Genomic DNA, 15259 nt, shown 5'->3' on the forward strand with positions numbered 1-15259 from the left:
GTATGGGCACAGCTGGGTACTACTTTATAGTATGTTCATTCTACTCACCGGGGTTTATGCCTAGGGTCAGACTTGGATACATGTGTAGGTTTGTGTCAGCTGTGTTAGCTAATGGATTTATTTAGACTAATTAAGTTCATTGGCAGAACAATTGAATGGGGGGGGAGGAAGGTGTAGAGGGCAACCATGGATGCCAGGGACAATGGGGGAGGAAGATGGGACATAGCAGAGGGTGGGGGATGGGGAATCAGGGATGGCAAGACAAAGGGCAAGGTATGCAGGACGTAAGAATTGGAAAATTATTTGCTGAGAACATGTATGTGGATGTGCTTGATTGAGCCAATGCACAGTGTATTTTGGATGGAAAATTCATTTGTGTGTTGTGATGGTGTAAAGTGAATTAATAAAAAAAAAAGAGAAATAGAAAAAGAAAGAAAAGAAGAAAAAAAATTAAAAGAAATGCTCTTAGTGTGGCTGATTCTAAGAAGTCAGGTTTGTAGTCCAATCTAGACTCTAACTTCTTAGAATCAGCCACTTTTCGGGCTGCTTTCGTGAAGTCTTCCTGTAGTGGAAAATCACCGTCAGTGCGCTGCAAGTGTCCCGGCTTCAGAATGAACGTCCTCAGGTCCGCTCCATTGAAGCCATCGGAAAGTGTCAGAGCTGCTTCATCATCTATTTCACCACGCTCTGCAATGGGACCTGCATGGATTTGCAAGGAACTAATCTTGCCTGTTCGTTTGGTAAATCAATATGTCTTTTTCTACCTAATCTTCCCGGACGCAGCAGCGCAGGGCCCAGGTTTCTGGTCTGCTTGCGGCCGCGATCATTTTGCCTCTATGTGGAGTACTGAATCCATCCATCTGACTCAGTAACTCCATTGACGCTCTCTCAGTCTCTGTCGGCTGACGTACACTCAGAAAACCGACGACCACCAATAGCATCTACTTCAAACGTAAAAATAATGCATGGCTCATGGTCCCTGGCATAATTAAACATTTCTCTGATCAAATGAGCCCTTTCGCCAATGTACTCGTCTCCAGTAGAACTAGGTACGACCTTTAAGAAATTGCAGTCCAGCTGGCTAGCGACAGCTCGGGCCGAGAGCGTTTTCCCTGTACCTGGCAGCCTGTGTGACAAACAGCCTTCTGGGGGTATTATTCCTACACGCTGGAATAATTCCGGGTCTGTAAGAGGTAACTCCATTACCTCTCTTAACTCCTGAATCTGTCCTGACAGCCCTCCAATCTCAGAATAAGAAGCACCCCAGGGTCCTCAAGAAGTGTGTTGCAAACCAGTGGATCCACCTCTCTGCAAATATGATGTCAGTGTCGCTGTATCCAAAGCAGCTCTGTTCCTGGCTTCAGCTGACTTTTGTCGAGCTGTGGACGACAACTCATAACGTATCTTGGACCGTTTGTAGCTTTAACATTTTTTTTTTTCTTCAGTTAATTGCTGAAGGACTTCTCTTGCAATCTGCCCAACACTTTGTAGGGCCTTCAGATCAGCGTCAGACTTTTCATCCTGCTTGGTGAGTTCTTTTCATTGTTCCTGTAACTCCTTAAGATGGCCCTCGAGTGCCTCGTGCTCTAGCAGCTTCTTGTGGTCGTCCTGAAGGGCCTGATCTCTAGGGTCCGCCATGATGAGAAGCCCAGCTGACGTGAGTTTTAAGCCGCTGGGTCCAGGACTCGAACTGTGGTCGATTATGTGGGAATCCAGCAATGTAACCATTATACCATCTGCTGGTTCCTCTTTGAGGCTTCCTTAATCTAGAAATTGTTGAGATTTCTTTGACTGCTGCTATTTTTTATGTTCCTCTTTTCTGGAACTCCTGTTAGTTGAGCCAACTAGACTGGTCCCCTGGTATCTTAAAAATCTTTTCTAAGGTCTATATATTTTTGTCTTTACTTAGTTTCCAGGGAGCTTTTAAAAATTATCTTCCAGTCTTTCAAGTTTTCAATTCTGCTATCACTGTTTTACTTTCCAGTAACTTGGTTCCGTTGTCATTCTCCCCATGCTTCTTTCTTAGATCATTGTCGTCTTTTTAAAGTTCCTTTCTTTCATGAGAGAGCGGGGCCGAGGCAGCGAGTCTCCCCTAAGCCTTCCCAGCCAGCGGGATCACAGCAGTGTGAGCGTCTGCCCCTGGTGTACACGGGTTGGCTGGAGAACCGCGTCCAGCCTTCCGTGCGTCCAGCATGGCGGCGTGGCGTCCAGCCCTGTACCCCGTGGCTGGGCTGGACATTAGCTTCTCCCTCCTGGCTGCAATGCACTCTTTTATCTTTCTGAGGAAAGTAGTGATGTTTTTTAAGAGAGAATTTTGCTATAGGGTGAGTGCACTCACCAGAGAGACAGAGGGACAGAAAGTGAGAAATCCTCCCATGCGTTTTAGGTACCAGCAGATGGTGTAATGGTTACATCACTGGACCCCCACACGGCCGATAGCAGTTTGAGTTCCAAACCCAGCGCCTTGAAACTCACATAGGGAGTGTATGCACATGTGCCCAAAATCCCGCAAGGAGAGTGGAGGAGAAGGGATTATGGTGTGGTCATCCCCCTAGGGGCTGATTTCTTGCTTTCTGTCTCTCTTTCTCCGTCTCTACGGTGAGTGCACATGCCCTGTACAAAAATCTCTCTCAAGAAAAAAAAGGAGTTTTATTTTCCATACACAATCTGTCTTCTGAAAATTTTATCCTGTTTATTTTGGACTCCGTTGTGCAAGATACTTTTCTCAGCTGTCAGGGATCCTCAACCTTGCACTCGTATTTAAGAGAGGGTCACTAAAAAGCTGTTTTATTAAGAGCGGGTCCTAATTCCTAATATGAACTATGCACTTGGGGTGATAGCGACATGTCGGCAGGGGTTCTAACAGATATCCCACTCTGGCGTGGGAGGTGAATGTGGAAGGCCGGGCCAGTGAAGGGCCGGGGCTAAAGGAAAACTGTATTTTCGGCTCAGTTTTGCTGTGAACCTGAAACTGCTCCGAAAGTAGACGTCCACAGAACAGCAGAAACCAGCATTGGCTTGGAGGGTTTAGCCAGTGTAGCAGGCAAATAAAAACGAACACTGTGGAGGGAAAAGGCGGCATGGTCACCCCAAGAGCTCTGGGCTTCCCGATTGTGCCCTTCCTTGTTAGACCCAGCTGCCTGGTTCCCTGGGCCTGGTGCCCAGATCTTAGGGGGCTTTCCTTTTACTCTGTCAGATTCTGCCAAGGAGACCCCTCCATAATGTATACCTGGCCTCTAGGATTTTCAAGAAAAACAGGGGCCAGATGGTGGTGCCACAGTAATACAACTGCACCCGCACAGGTGGGCCCTGGGTTCGCATCCTGGGGCCTCCCTGTGCACGGCAGGTGTGCCCGTCTGTGCCTGTGGGCTGGGCTGCCCGAGGAGCTGGACAGATGCTTGAAGACCCTGTTGGAGATGCCTGTCTTTTCCTCTCCCTCTGTTTCTAAGAAGAAATAAAGAAGCTTTAACAAATATAAATAAATAAAAAGAGAATATATTCTACCAGGTGTTAAGATGTGCTACACTAATGAAAAGAATGGTACAGGGGCCAGCAGGTGGCGTGGTAGTTAAGGTGCTGGATTCCGACATGGCTGACTGTGGTTGAGTCCCAGACCTGGCAGCTTGCTTTCTCTCTCTCTCTCTCTCTCTCTCTCTCGCTCTGTCCCTCTCTGGTCAAATTAAAGTAAATAAATAAAGTTAAATAAAATAATTTTTATTTAAAAAAAGAATCACATAAATGGATAGATCAATGGAACAGAATTACATGTAGGTCTAGAAATATTCTTTTCCATATCTAAAATTGTAATATCAAGTGAAGCTGATATAAAAAGTTAGTGTAGCGGGACCAGCAGTTGGCTGATAGCTATGTCGCTGGACTCCCATGTAGTCAACCGCGGTTCGAGTCCCAGACTCACACTGGGCGCGTGTGTGTGTGTGTGTGTATCCAAGATCCCAAGAGGAGAATGGAGAAGGGATTGCGGCATGGCCATACCTCCTGGGGTGTCTCGCTTTCTGTCTCTTTCTGTCTGTTTGGCGAGTGCACGCGCCCTCTAGTGAAAACCTCTCCTCCCCCCGCCCAAGAAAAAAAAAAAAAACCTAAAAAGTTAGTGTAGGACGGGTCACTGTGGAACCACTGTTTATTTCAGGGCAAAGCATTTCATCTGAGTTCTATGCTAACATTAAGGTATTTGTTCATGCTGTGTTTTATTTTATTCAGTCATTATTTATTTGTGTCCTTTTATGTTCAAAACAGTTTAAAGTATTAAATTTAAAATTAAAAATAATCTTAGAAAGAAGACAACAGTGTAAGTATAAAATTATTGTAAAGGGAAAAAAGAGACAAATCAGACTACATGGAAATTAAAAACATGTACAGACAAAAGGAGAAAAGAATACACTGAGAAAAACTTTATAATAAATATGGCAGTTTCTGGGTTGGTATTCTCTCTATAAAGAACTTATGACAGGTGGTCGGCAGGTGGCTTGATGGTTAAGGTGCTGGACTCCCACATGGCTGACCACGGTTCAAGTCCCAGACCTGCAGCATGCTTTCTCACTTTCCTTCCTCTCTCTGGTTAACTTCAAAAACTAAAAATAAAATAAAAATAATGACAATTAATAAAATTAAATAAAATAATTCTTAAAAAAAAAAAAAGAACTCGGAACCAGCAGTTGGTGGCTTTGTCATGTCACTGGACTCCTATGTAGCCAACTGTGGTTCGAGTCCTGGACTCAGTGACTTAAACTCATGCTAGGCGCATGTGCATATGTGCCCAAGATTCCCAGAGGAGAATGGAGGAGAAGGGATCGTGGAATGGCCATCCCCTCTAGGGGGTAATTTCTCGCTTTCTGTCTCTCTGACTGTCTGGTGAGCACAGGTGCCCTATAGCAAAAACCTCTCTCAAAAAAAAAAAAAAAAAAGAAAGAAAAGAAAAAAGAACTTATAACAGGACCAGCAGATGGCATAATGGCTGGGCTCCCTTGAACTGCGGTTTGAGGGCTGGACCTGGTAGCTTGAAACTCACACCAGGTGTGTGTGCATGTGAGTGTAGGGCCGGAGAGGAGAACGGAGGAGAAGGGGTGGGGGAGATAATTTCTCGCTTTCGGTCTCTCTGGTGAGCACACATGCCCTGTAGCAAAAAATCTCTCTTAAAAAGAAAAGAACTTATGATTGATCAGAAAACACTAAAACCTGTTGGGGAAAAAAAAAAACTTCACAAAAGTAACGTAAGTGCTGAAGAAGTATATATCAAAATGTTTATCCTCATAGCAATCGAGGCTTATTCATCGAAAGGTGATACTATTTTTATTGAGCTGTTTGATAATTAAGAATGAAACACAGCAATGCTGGCGTGTATGCTTTGAACGCCCACATTTGCTCGTTGCTGTTGCACATGGAAATAATTACTCCTGGAAAGCACCTTGGCGGTAGATTGCTCCGCGGAAACCGATGCAGGGGCCTGGCGATGGCACAGTGGAAATGAAGCACCGGCAAGGCTGAACCCATGTGGGAAGGCCCTGGTTTGCATCTCGGGGCCACCCTGTACACACCACGTGTGCTGAAGTGTGGCTGAGGCTGGGATGGATCATGGTGTGAGGACCTTGCTGGGGGTGCCTGTCTCTGTCTTCTTCTCTCCCATCTCTGTCTCTCAAAAGACAGAAGTAAATAAGCAACCCCCACCCCTCCCCAGAAAGAAAATAACAACTCTGAGCAGGCCGAGCTCGGTGGTTCAAGTGGAAGGGTGCTGCAGAACGAGGCTGGGGCCACGTGGGAGGCCGGAGGCCACGTGGGAGGCCGGGTGCCGTTCCCAGCCCTGCCCTTACTGTCTGTGTGCAGCTCCCGTGTTGTGGTCCTAGCCGTTGGGAGTCTGGGACAGAGGCTCGCTGTGGCGTGACTGTCAAGAATACTTTCTCTCCTCCCACTTTCATCAAAACAAAACTCTAAATGCTAAAAAGTAGCCCTGAGCAACAAATAGACCAAGGCCCTCTCTTCTTCAGAGTCTTGGGATGCTGTTTCCTCTGCTGGACTGCTCTCCCATCTCTCCCCTGGCACTGAAGCCTCCTCCCCCGGGCAGACTTCATGACCTTCCTGCTCGGTCACACCTTCTCTTCGGGGCCTGATCCATCCACCACGTTCTGGGAGCCAACGGGGAAGGGGAGACCGAACGCTCCTGGTTCAGTATGTGAACGTCTCAATTCCTGTTTCACTTACGGCGCTTTACCCTCAACTGTGCGTAGTGTTTCCCTGTCCGAGACTGCTTTATCCTCTCAGAGAACAAACGTCCGTCCTCCCACAGGGTGGGGAAGCTTGGCGCCTGTCGGGGTGGAGAGGGACAGGGCCTGCCCGCCTTGAGCCAGCACCCCGATCGCCCGCCCGCCTCCACCCCACTCAGGGTGGCTGGTGCCTTGTAATTTGCTTGTGCTTTTCTGTGTTTTTGAATCATTCACAGTGAATTCCTTTCACAGAGAAAAGTCCCTAGATTTTGTGAATTTTAAAATATAAACCTTTGACCCAGTCATTTCACTTCTTGGAATATCTTTCTTTGAAGGAAATAGAAATTTGGAAACGTGGGTGCACGGGCGTCTCTCACAGTACAGCTGATCACAGAGCTTGTGCCCATGTGCCCAAAATCCCGAGAGGAGGATGGAGGAGAAGGGACTGTGGCGTGGCCATTCCCCCTGGGGGGTGATTTCTCTCTTTCCCCCTCTCTGTCTCTGTATTTCTCGCTTTCTGTCTCTCTGGTGAGCACACATGCCCTGTAGCAAAAAATCTCTCTTAAAAAGAAAAGAACTTATGATTGATCAGAAAACACTAAAACCTGTTGGGGAAAAAAAAAAACTTCACAAAAGTAACGTAAGTGCTGAAGAAGTATATATCAAAATGTTTATCCTCATAGCAATCGAGGCTTATTCATCGAAAGGTGATACTATTTTTATTGAGCTGTTTGATAATTAAGAATGAAACACAGCAATGCTGGCGTGTATGCTTTGAACGCCCACATTTGCTCGTTGCTGTTGCACATGGAAATAATTACTCCTGGAAAGCACCTTGGCAGTAGATTGCTCCGCGGAAACCGATGCAGGGGCCTGGCGATGGCACAGTGGAAATGAAGCACCGGCAAGGCTGAACCCATGTGGGAAGGCCCTGGTTTGCATCTCGGGGCCACCCTGTACACACCACGTGTGCTGAAGTGTGGCTGAGGCTGGGATGGATCATGGTGTGAGGACCTTGCTGGGGGTGCCTGTCTCTGTCTTCTTCTCTCCCATCTCTGTCTCTCAAAAGACAGAAGTAAATAAGCAACCCCCACCCCTCCCCAGAAAGAAAATAACAACTCTGAGCAGGCCGAGCTCGGTGGTTCAAGTGGAAGGGTGCTGCAGAACGAGGCTGGGGCCACGTGGGAGGCCGGAGGCCACGTGGGAGGCCGGGTGCCGTTCCCAGCCCTGCCCTTACTGTCTGTGTGCAGCTCCCGTGTTGTGGTCCTAGCCGTTGGGAGTCTGGGACAGAGGCTCGCTGTGGCGTGACTGTCAAGAATACTTTCTCTCCTCCCACTTTCATCAAAACAAAACTCTAAATGCTAAAAAGTAGCCCTGAGCAACAAATAGACCAAGGCCCTCTCTTCTTCAGAGTCTTGGGATGCTGTTTCCTCTGCTGGACTGCTCTCCCATCTCTCCCCTGGCACTGAAGCCTCCTCCCCCGGGCAGACTTCATGACCTTCCTGCTCGGTCAGAGCTTCTCTTCTGGGCCTTATCCATCCACCACGTTCTGGGAGCCAACGGGGAAGGGGAGACCGAACGCTCCTGGTTCAGTATGTGAACGTCTCAATTCCTGTTTCACTTACGGCGCTTTACCCTCAACTGTGCGTAGTGTTTCCCTGTCCGAGACTGCTTTATCCTCTCAGAGAACAAACGTCCGTCCTCCCACAGGGTGGGGAAGCGTGGCGCCTGTCGGGGTGGAGAGGGACAGGGCCTGCCCGCCTTGAGCCAGCACCCCGATCGCCCGCCCGCCTCCACCCCACTCAGGGTGGCTGGTGCCTTGTAATTTGCTTGTGCTTTTCTGTGTTTTTGAATCATTCACAGTGAATTCCTTTCACAGAGAAAAGTCCCTAGATTTTGTGAATTTTAAAATATAAACCTTTGACCCAGTCATTTCACTTCTTGGAATATCTTTCTTTGAAGGAAATAGAAATTTGGAAACGTGGGTGCACGGGCGTCTCTCACAGTACAGCTGATCACAGAGCTTCGCTGGTCGGAACTCGGCTGGGTAGCTAATGGCAAAGCCACGTGAGAAAGCCTGAAGTTGTGTTTCCAAAGACACTTAGCATGAGGAGAAGGCTTCTGATATGAGGTAAAATGAAGAGTGTAATTCAAATTGTAGGCACACCTTCCTCACCTCGTACTGAAAGATGCACCAAAGAAGGCGGGATTTACTCACTGTTGCCTCTGGTGTTGAGAGCTCACTGTCTACAACGATGCGGTACTGTTTGTGTAATCTAAAAAAATTCTGTACATGCAAAAGAGAAGAAAATGGAAGCGTCAATGTGATCGCAGTTTGCATCGAGGAGGTAGAGGTTTTGGAGCAAGAGTGTGAAGACCTGGGTTCCAATTGCCTGGGTTATCATGCCTAGCATACAGGCTAGGGGGCCACATGCTAAGAGGAAAATAGATGAAGTGCGGGTTAGCTAGAAAGTTCTGGAAATCAGGGTAAACCGGAGGCCTGGGAAGAGCAGGCTTGGGCTGGGCCTGATCTGTGTGAGGCTGCAGAGCTCGTTTGGGGAGGACCACACAGCCTGAGCTTGAGTGGCTCCTGGGGTCAGAGCCAAGGCTGGGGGACAGCCTTCAAGGTGGAGAAAGATGGAGGACAGTCCCACGATGGGTACCGCTTCCTGCCAGTGTCGGTGATGCTAAGGGTGGAGTGGAAAGAAAGAGTCCCCAGCTAAGGCCCCGAGGTCAGTGGTTAGCCACCCAGGCGTTAGAATAGGAAGTGGCTTTTTTGGGGGGGAGGGGTAATGTGCATATACCAGAGAGACAGAGGCAGACAGAAAGTGATAAATCACCCCACCAGGGGGGGTGGCCACACTGCAATGTCTTCTCCTCCATTCTCCTCTCGGGACTTTGGGCACGGACACACATGCGCCCGGCATGAGTTTTGAGCCACTGGGCCTGGTACTCAAACCATGATCAACCACGTGGGAGTCCTGGGCCTTAACCACTGTGCCACCAGCTGGCCCCATGGGAAGAAGTTTTGATGTCACCCAGCCACAGCTCTCTGCTTTGTTTCCATGTGGCCCATGATGTCCGGTAAGATGACCCTGGGCTATGCGAAGTCCCCAGCACACTCCACGAAACCCCGTCCCGTTCTTTCCTATCCAGGAAGGCAAAGTGAATTCAACTGACTGGAACCGATCTTAGGAAATAACCTTGAACCTATTCTGATGCCTGAAAAATACCGCACAGTCCCAGCCTCAGACCGGCGGTTACTGCCCCATGCCTGACTGCCACGACCGGGAACCTGAGGCCCAGAGAAGAGGAAGCACCGTGGCCGAGTGAGTATGGGAGGAGAGGGGCCAGGCCGAGCGCTCACACCAGACCGTGGCCCTCAGTCCCTGCCTCCTGCGGTGCTTTACCCTCCACTGCGTGGTGGCAGAGCTGTCGGCTGTCAGAGGGGTGCTGGTGTAGTGAGGGAGACCGGGGAGGGAGCAAAGGCAGAAATACGGTGGGCGGGGCCGGCAGGTGGTGTCGTGGTTATGTGCTGGACTCCCATGTGGTTGACTGCAGTTTGAGTCCCAGACCTGGCAGCTTGAAACTCATGCTGGGCACGTGTGCTTACGTGTTCAAAATCCCGAGAAGAGAATGGAGAAGGGATTGCGGTGACCATCCTCCGGGGGGTGATTTCTCACTTTCTCCCTGTCTCTCTCTGTGTCTCCGGTGGGTGTACATGGCCTATAGCAAAGATCTCTCTCTAAAAAGAGAGAGATGGGGCCCTGCAAGGTTCCTTGCAGACCATGTCACCGGGAGGCACCTGAGTCCAACGAACTCAGAGCATTGCCCTCTGCCCCTCGCCCGTGCTCGGAAGTGAGGGGCCATCGGGCGGTGCGAGTTGACACGCGTCCCCGCCTCCAGCTGAAACACGACTCCCCACATTTCAGAAGGGAAGCTTATCTGGTTGGAGGGTCTTTCCAGAATGTGAAGCGGGAGCCTCAGGGTGGGTCTTGTCTAAGGTGACCAGTGTCCTGACAGAGAGCAGCAACCTGGGCACAGGGGCAGACGGGCACGGGCCAGCCCCACACGGCTGGGACCGTACCCGGTTGCTTGAAAAACCTCAGGCACGTGTGTGTGCCCGAAACCCCAAGAAGAGAAGGGATGGGAGCGAGGCCATTGCCCCAGGGGCGCTTTTCCCCGCTCCCTCCCTCTCTCTCTCTGTCTCTGTCTCTCTCTGGTACGTGCACATAGCCTATGGCAAATTAAGAAGAGAGGTGCTCAGAGGAAGCATGTCGTGTGACGATGGTGGTGATGATGGCTGTGTCCACAGGCCGAGGAACGCGAGAGTGGCCACAACCACCAGGAGCCCGAGGGCTGCGGCGACCTCCCCGCCCCGCCCTCAGAACCCTGGCCTCTGAACTTGCTGAGTGTCTGTTAAGACGCCTCCTTTGTGGTCTATGTCCCTGCAGCCCTGGCGACTGCACTGGTGGGACGGCGTGGACAGCCCCTGCGTTGCACGTCCGTCACCACAGGGTCCTTGCCCCAAGCCCTGGCCCATCTGCCCCGTGGTGGTGCGACCATTAGTCTAGGGCCCAGCCCTGTCTTGTGCAAGTTCCGAGTTCCGAGTTCTGAGCCTTGGCGACTACAGGCCCCGCACCAGGCTCAGAGCCCTCGAGCTTTGAGGGAGGGGCAGGGGCCCGGCCGGGGCAGGACGCCCTCTTCACTCACCTCAACTTTTGCCCACCTTTCCAGCTGGACAGGGGCTGGGTACCAGAACAGGCTCCCAGGGCTCTCCAGGAGCCCGCTCTACCCACAGTCAGCTCTGCCTCTCACCCTGGCTTGGGGGGTGGAGGGGAGATCCCTTAGAGAGGACCTCGCCCCCGGGCTCCACCATCTGCCCCGTCTAACTCGGCCCCCCACTCCATGGTCAGAGCTAACGCTGGGCTAAGACCATGAGGAATGAGATGTCTCCCAGGTGATGCTTAGAGACACACTGACACAGGCACGTGCTGAAGCAGGGAGAGGTAGAGGTCATTGCTGGGTTGAAGTCAGGGAGGGCTTCCTGGAGGAGGGATGACCTACAATAACTGCTGGAAAGTGTGGGCTAAATTTTCCTACATGACTACTATCAGCCAGGCACAGTCATGTGCTTCCGTTTATTTTATTCGTTGCTTCTTATGAGGCAGGCGATGTTATCTACATCCTAAAGATAAAACAGAAGTGATAGGACCGGCAGAGATTGCAGGCTTGTGCACGCGTGTCGGGCGACATTTATCCTCGGGGCCTTCTGCTGCCAAAGCTCGCTTACTCTCGTGATGTCCCGAGGCTTTCCCTTTTCTGGGATACGTAGTGTTTAAAGGCCACATGGGGTGGGGTCAGCAGGTGGCATGGGGGGTCAAGGCGCTGGACTCCCACCTGGTCAACTGCAGTTCAAGTCCTGGGCTCGGCAGCTTGAAAATCATGCTGGGTGCATGTGCGTGCGATCCAAAATCCCGAAAGGAGAACGGAGGAGAAGGGACTGCAGCATGGCCATCCCCCTGGGGGGTGATTTCTCAGTTCTCCTCTCTCTCTGTCCCTCGCCAATGAGGACAGGCATGGGAGAGAGCCCAGCTGCCCGCCTGGTGTAAAAGCATCGTGCTCTGGGCTGGCAGGTGGCAGGTTAAGGCGCTGGATCCCACAGAGCTGACTGCTTGGTCCCAGTCTGGACTTGGTGGCTTAAAAATCATGCTCGGTGGGGCCAGGAGGTGGCGTGGTGGCTAAGGCACTGGACTCCTCCATGGCTGACCGTGGCTTGAGTCTTGGACTTGGTGGGTTGAAACTCCTGCTGGGCGCATGTGCGTGTGTGCCTGAAATCCTGAGAGGAGAATGGAGAAGGGATTGTGGTGTGGCCACCCCCGGGGGTTTCTCACTCTCTCTAGATAGTGCTCGTGCCCTCTAGCAAAAATCTCTCTAAAAAAACAAGAAAAGAAAGAAAGAAAATCACACTGGGTGCAAAGTGCATGCGTTCCCAGAATCCTGAGGGGATGAGGAGAAGGATTGTGGCATGGACATCCCCCATGGGTGGTGCTGTCTCATCCCCCCCATTTCTCTTTCTTCGGCAGGTGCACACACACCTGAGCAAAAATAAAAAAAAAAAAAAAAAAGAAGGGGCAGCAGCACCGTGCCCCGCCGGAGAGGCGTGTGGCCATGTGGGGTGCACCCTGCCCAGGCCTCCCTGCGCAGGAGGGACACCAGCTTGACCCTTAGTGCCCTCCCCCATCTGGGTCACCCTCCACAGGACGGCCAGTTCAGGCAGCAGGGGCCTCACCCCAGCATCCGTCTGTACTCTAGATGGCCCGTCAGCCTCAGCACCTCTCCGCCCCGGCCACTCCCTTCCATGGGCCTTTATGTGAGCGGTTTCCTCCCCGAGGCCTTGTCTGCCTGTTGGATTGTCTCTTCATTCCTGCAGCCCTTGTGACTTAGTGTGAGACCCAGCCCCCACCTGTGGACTCACTGTGTGTCTGGTGAGCTCTGGGTATATGGGGAGGAGAGTGGGCATGGGTCCTGACTGTCCCTCTGGAGGGCAGGCTTGGAAGGGCCGAAGTAGGAGGGACCAAGCGTCCTGGATGAAAGGGCCCATAGTCTGGACTAGGAAGGGTAGGCTGGCAGGCTCACGGGGAGCATATTGCTGGGGGTAGCACGGCTGGCCGCTGGCTGGGCACGGGCAGGCTGCGGGAGGACACTGGTTGGCCTCTGCTCAGTGGGCAGGTTGGTTAATGGGCATCGGAGGGGCTGGGGCAGAGGGGGAAAGCAGAGTCCTGCGATGCCTCAGAGGCAGGCAGTTTAGGACTCGGGCTGTCGAGGGGGGGAAGGTGTGAGTTTGCAAGGGAAGGTGTTGACTGGGGTCGGGCTGCAGAGACCAAAGACAGGCTCCTGCAGGGCCAGGAGGAAGCTGGCGAACAGCCTCCCGCCCCGAGGCGCACAGCACCAGGCCACGTCTCCTCGTGGTCAGGCCCTGTTTATTTCAGAGGCATACAGAGCGGAACTGGGAAGGATGATGAGAACTGGCCTCGTCCCCTTGACGGGCTGGGTGGAGGCTGTCTTCCGAGGGTTCGGGCCCGCCCGGCAGCCTCGTCAGCCTCTGCCTGTGAGGACAACCGGGGCAGCAGTTCTGCCAGGAGGGGAGGGCGAGGGAGGCCAGAGGACTCACAGTGATACCCTCGGCCCGTCGTCTGTCCAGGAGCACCCGAGCTGGCTCTGCCTGGGGCAAAGCCGTCCCGTCCTGCGGGCGCCAGGAGGGCAGGTATTCAGGCACGCCACGGGGAGGCCCCTGACCTCCCAGCAGTCCTCTCTACAGACTTCAAGGAGTGGGTGTCTGAGGCAGTCCGACCTCTCGGGGCCCCTCTGTTGGTGACATAAACCCCAGCCCCTACACATACTGCTTCTTGGAAGCAGAGCTGCTGGGGCGACTGGGGGACTTCCGGCCAGCCTGGGGGGGTGGGTCCAGGAACAGGGGCGGCCTGGAGGAAGCCAGCCTCTCCTCCGTGTTCAGGTTGGCCCAGTTCTGCTCACTGGACGAGAGCCCGTTGTAGGTGGGACATGACGGGGACGAAGGCCCCTCGCCCATGGGGAGGTAGAAGAAGACCTGGTCCGTGTAGGGGTCCGAGGAGGCGCCCTGGGCAGGGCTGGCATCGCGGCTGTGCCGGGCCTGCATCTCCCGGCTGAGGCGGCGACACAGCAAGTGCAGCAGCTCCAGCAGGTTAAGCCCCAGGGAGATGAGTCCGACCACCAGCATGAAGATGATGAAGATGGTCTTCTCTGTGGGGCGAGAGACGAAGCAGTCCACCAGGTAGGGGCAGGGCGCGCGCTGGCACACGAACACGGGCTCCATGGTCCAGCCGTAGAGGCGCCACTGGCCGTAGAGGAAGCCCGCCTCCAGCACGCTCTTGCAGAGCACGCTGGCCACGTAGGTGCCCATCAGCGCCCCGCGGATCCTGAGGCGGCCGTCCTCCGCCACCGAGATCTTGGCCATCTGACGCTCCACGTGCGCCAGGGCCCGCTCCACCTGCGGGTCCTTGGCAGGCAGCGCCCGCAGCTCCCCCTCTTTCTGCCGCAGCCGCTCCTCTCGCCGAGACAGGTAGATGACGTGGCCCAGGTAGACCAGGGTGGGCGTGCTGACGAACAGGAACTGCAGCACCCAGTAGCGGATGTGGGAGATGGGGAAGGCCTGGTCGTAGCAGACGTTGGTGCAGCCTGGCTGCGCCGTGTTGCACTCGAAGTCGGACTGCTCGTCGCCCCACACCGACTCGCCGGCCAGGCCGAGGATGAGGATGCGGAAGATGAAGAGCACCGTCAGCCAGATCTTGCCCACCACGGTCGAGTGCTCCTGCACCTGGTCCAGCAGCTTCTCCAGGAAGCCCCAGTCACCCATGGCTCCAGGGCCTCCGTCTGCGGGGAGACAGCGTCAGCGTGACGTGACAGCCAGGCATCTGCCTCAGCTTGTCCGAGCAACGAGGGAGGGGGGCCCTGCCACGCCCATCCTACCCAGGGTGGCTCAGGGAGGGGAAGGCCTGGCCTGGGGGCTCAGTGGAGCAGGGCAGGGGGAGCCGGAGCAGATGGTCTGTGACAGCCGCTGGGCTCCCTGCGAGCCCTGTGTTTCTCGGAATGGCAGGGGTACAGTTAGGGTCCCTGTCCCATCACTTCTGTGTCCCTCTCGTCCTCACCCAGAGCCCCAGGATGACTATGGCCCCAGGGGACCCAAGCGCGCTGTGGCTTCTCTGCCTAAGAACACAGAAGTCGGGGCAGCACAGCTGTGCCAAGCCCTCCCTCCCTTTGCCTGAGGCTGGCTGCCGGACAGTGGCGACAGTGGCAGTGCGGGGTGGCATGGAGGTTTTACCTTCGGCCTCTCAGGGGGTCAAAGCTGCAGGGCCTCCCCTCCCTGCCCCCTCCCCAGCTGGCCTCACTGAAACGGGGGCTGGGTCCGACAAGGTGGTTAGAAGGGCAGCCCTTGGGCCCACCTGTCAGCCTAAGCCCTCCGCAACTTCAGCATCCGCCCCCCCCACGCTCCCCCGCCGCCACAG

General features: G+C 53.4%; 1 protein-coding gene and 1 pseudogene across 2 annotated transcripts in view; both read right to left on the bottom strand.

The window, feature by feature from the left end:
• Positions 1 to 1638, bottom strand: part of LOC102481463 (26S proteasome regulatory subunit 10B pseudogene) — a 5839-nt pseudogene extending 4201 nt beyond the window's left edge.
• Positions 1639 to 12372: 10734 nt separating this feature from the next.
• Positions 12373 to 15259, bottom strand: part of GJA4 (gap junction protein alpha 4) — a 5582-nt gene continuing 2695 nt past the window's right edge. Inside the window, exon 3 of one of the 2 annotated variants that reach the window (XM_027775545.1) lies at positions 12373 to 14432. In XM_027775545.1, coding sequence (XP_027631346.1) covers positions 13609 to 14432 — 824 coding nt within the window. In that variant the 3' untranslated portion in view covers positions 12373 to 13608. Of the gene's footprint in view, positions 14628 to 15259 lie in introns of those variants that run through there. The other variant, XM_006158064.2, reaches the window with a different exon arrangement.

Source organism: Tupaia chinensis, unplaced genomic scaffold (assembly GCF_000334495.1).
Source record: "Tupaia chinensis unplaced genomic scaffold, TupChi_1.0 Scaffold000573_1, whole genome shotgun sequence".
NCBI lineage: Eukaryota > Metazoa > Chordata > Mammalia > Scandentia > Tupaiidae > Tupaia > Tupaia belangeri.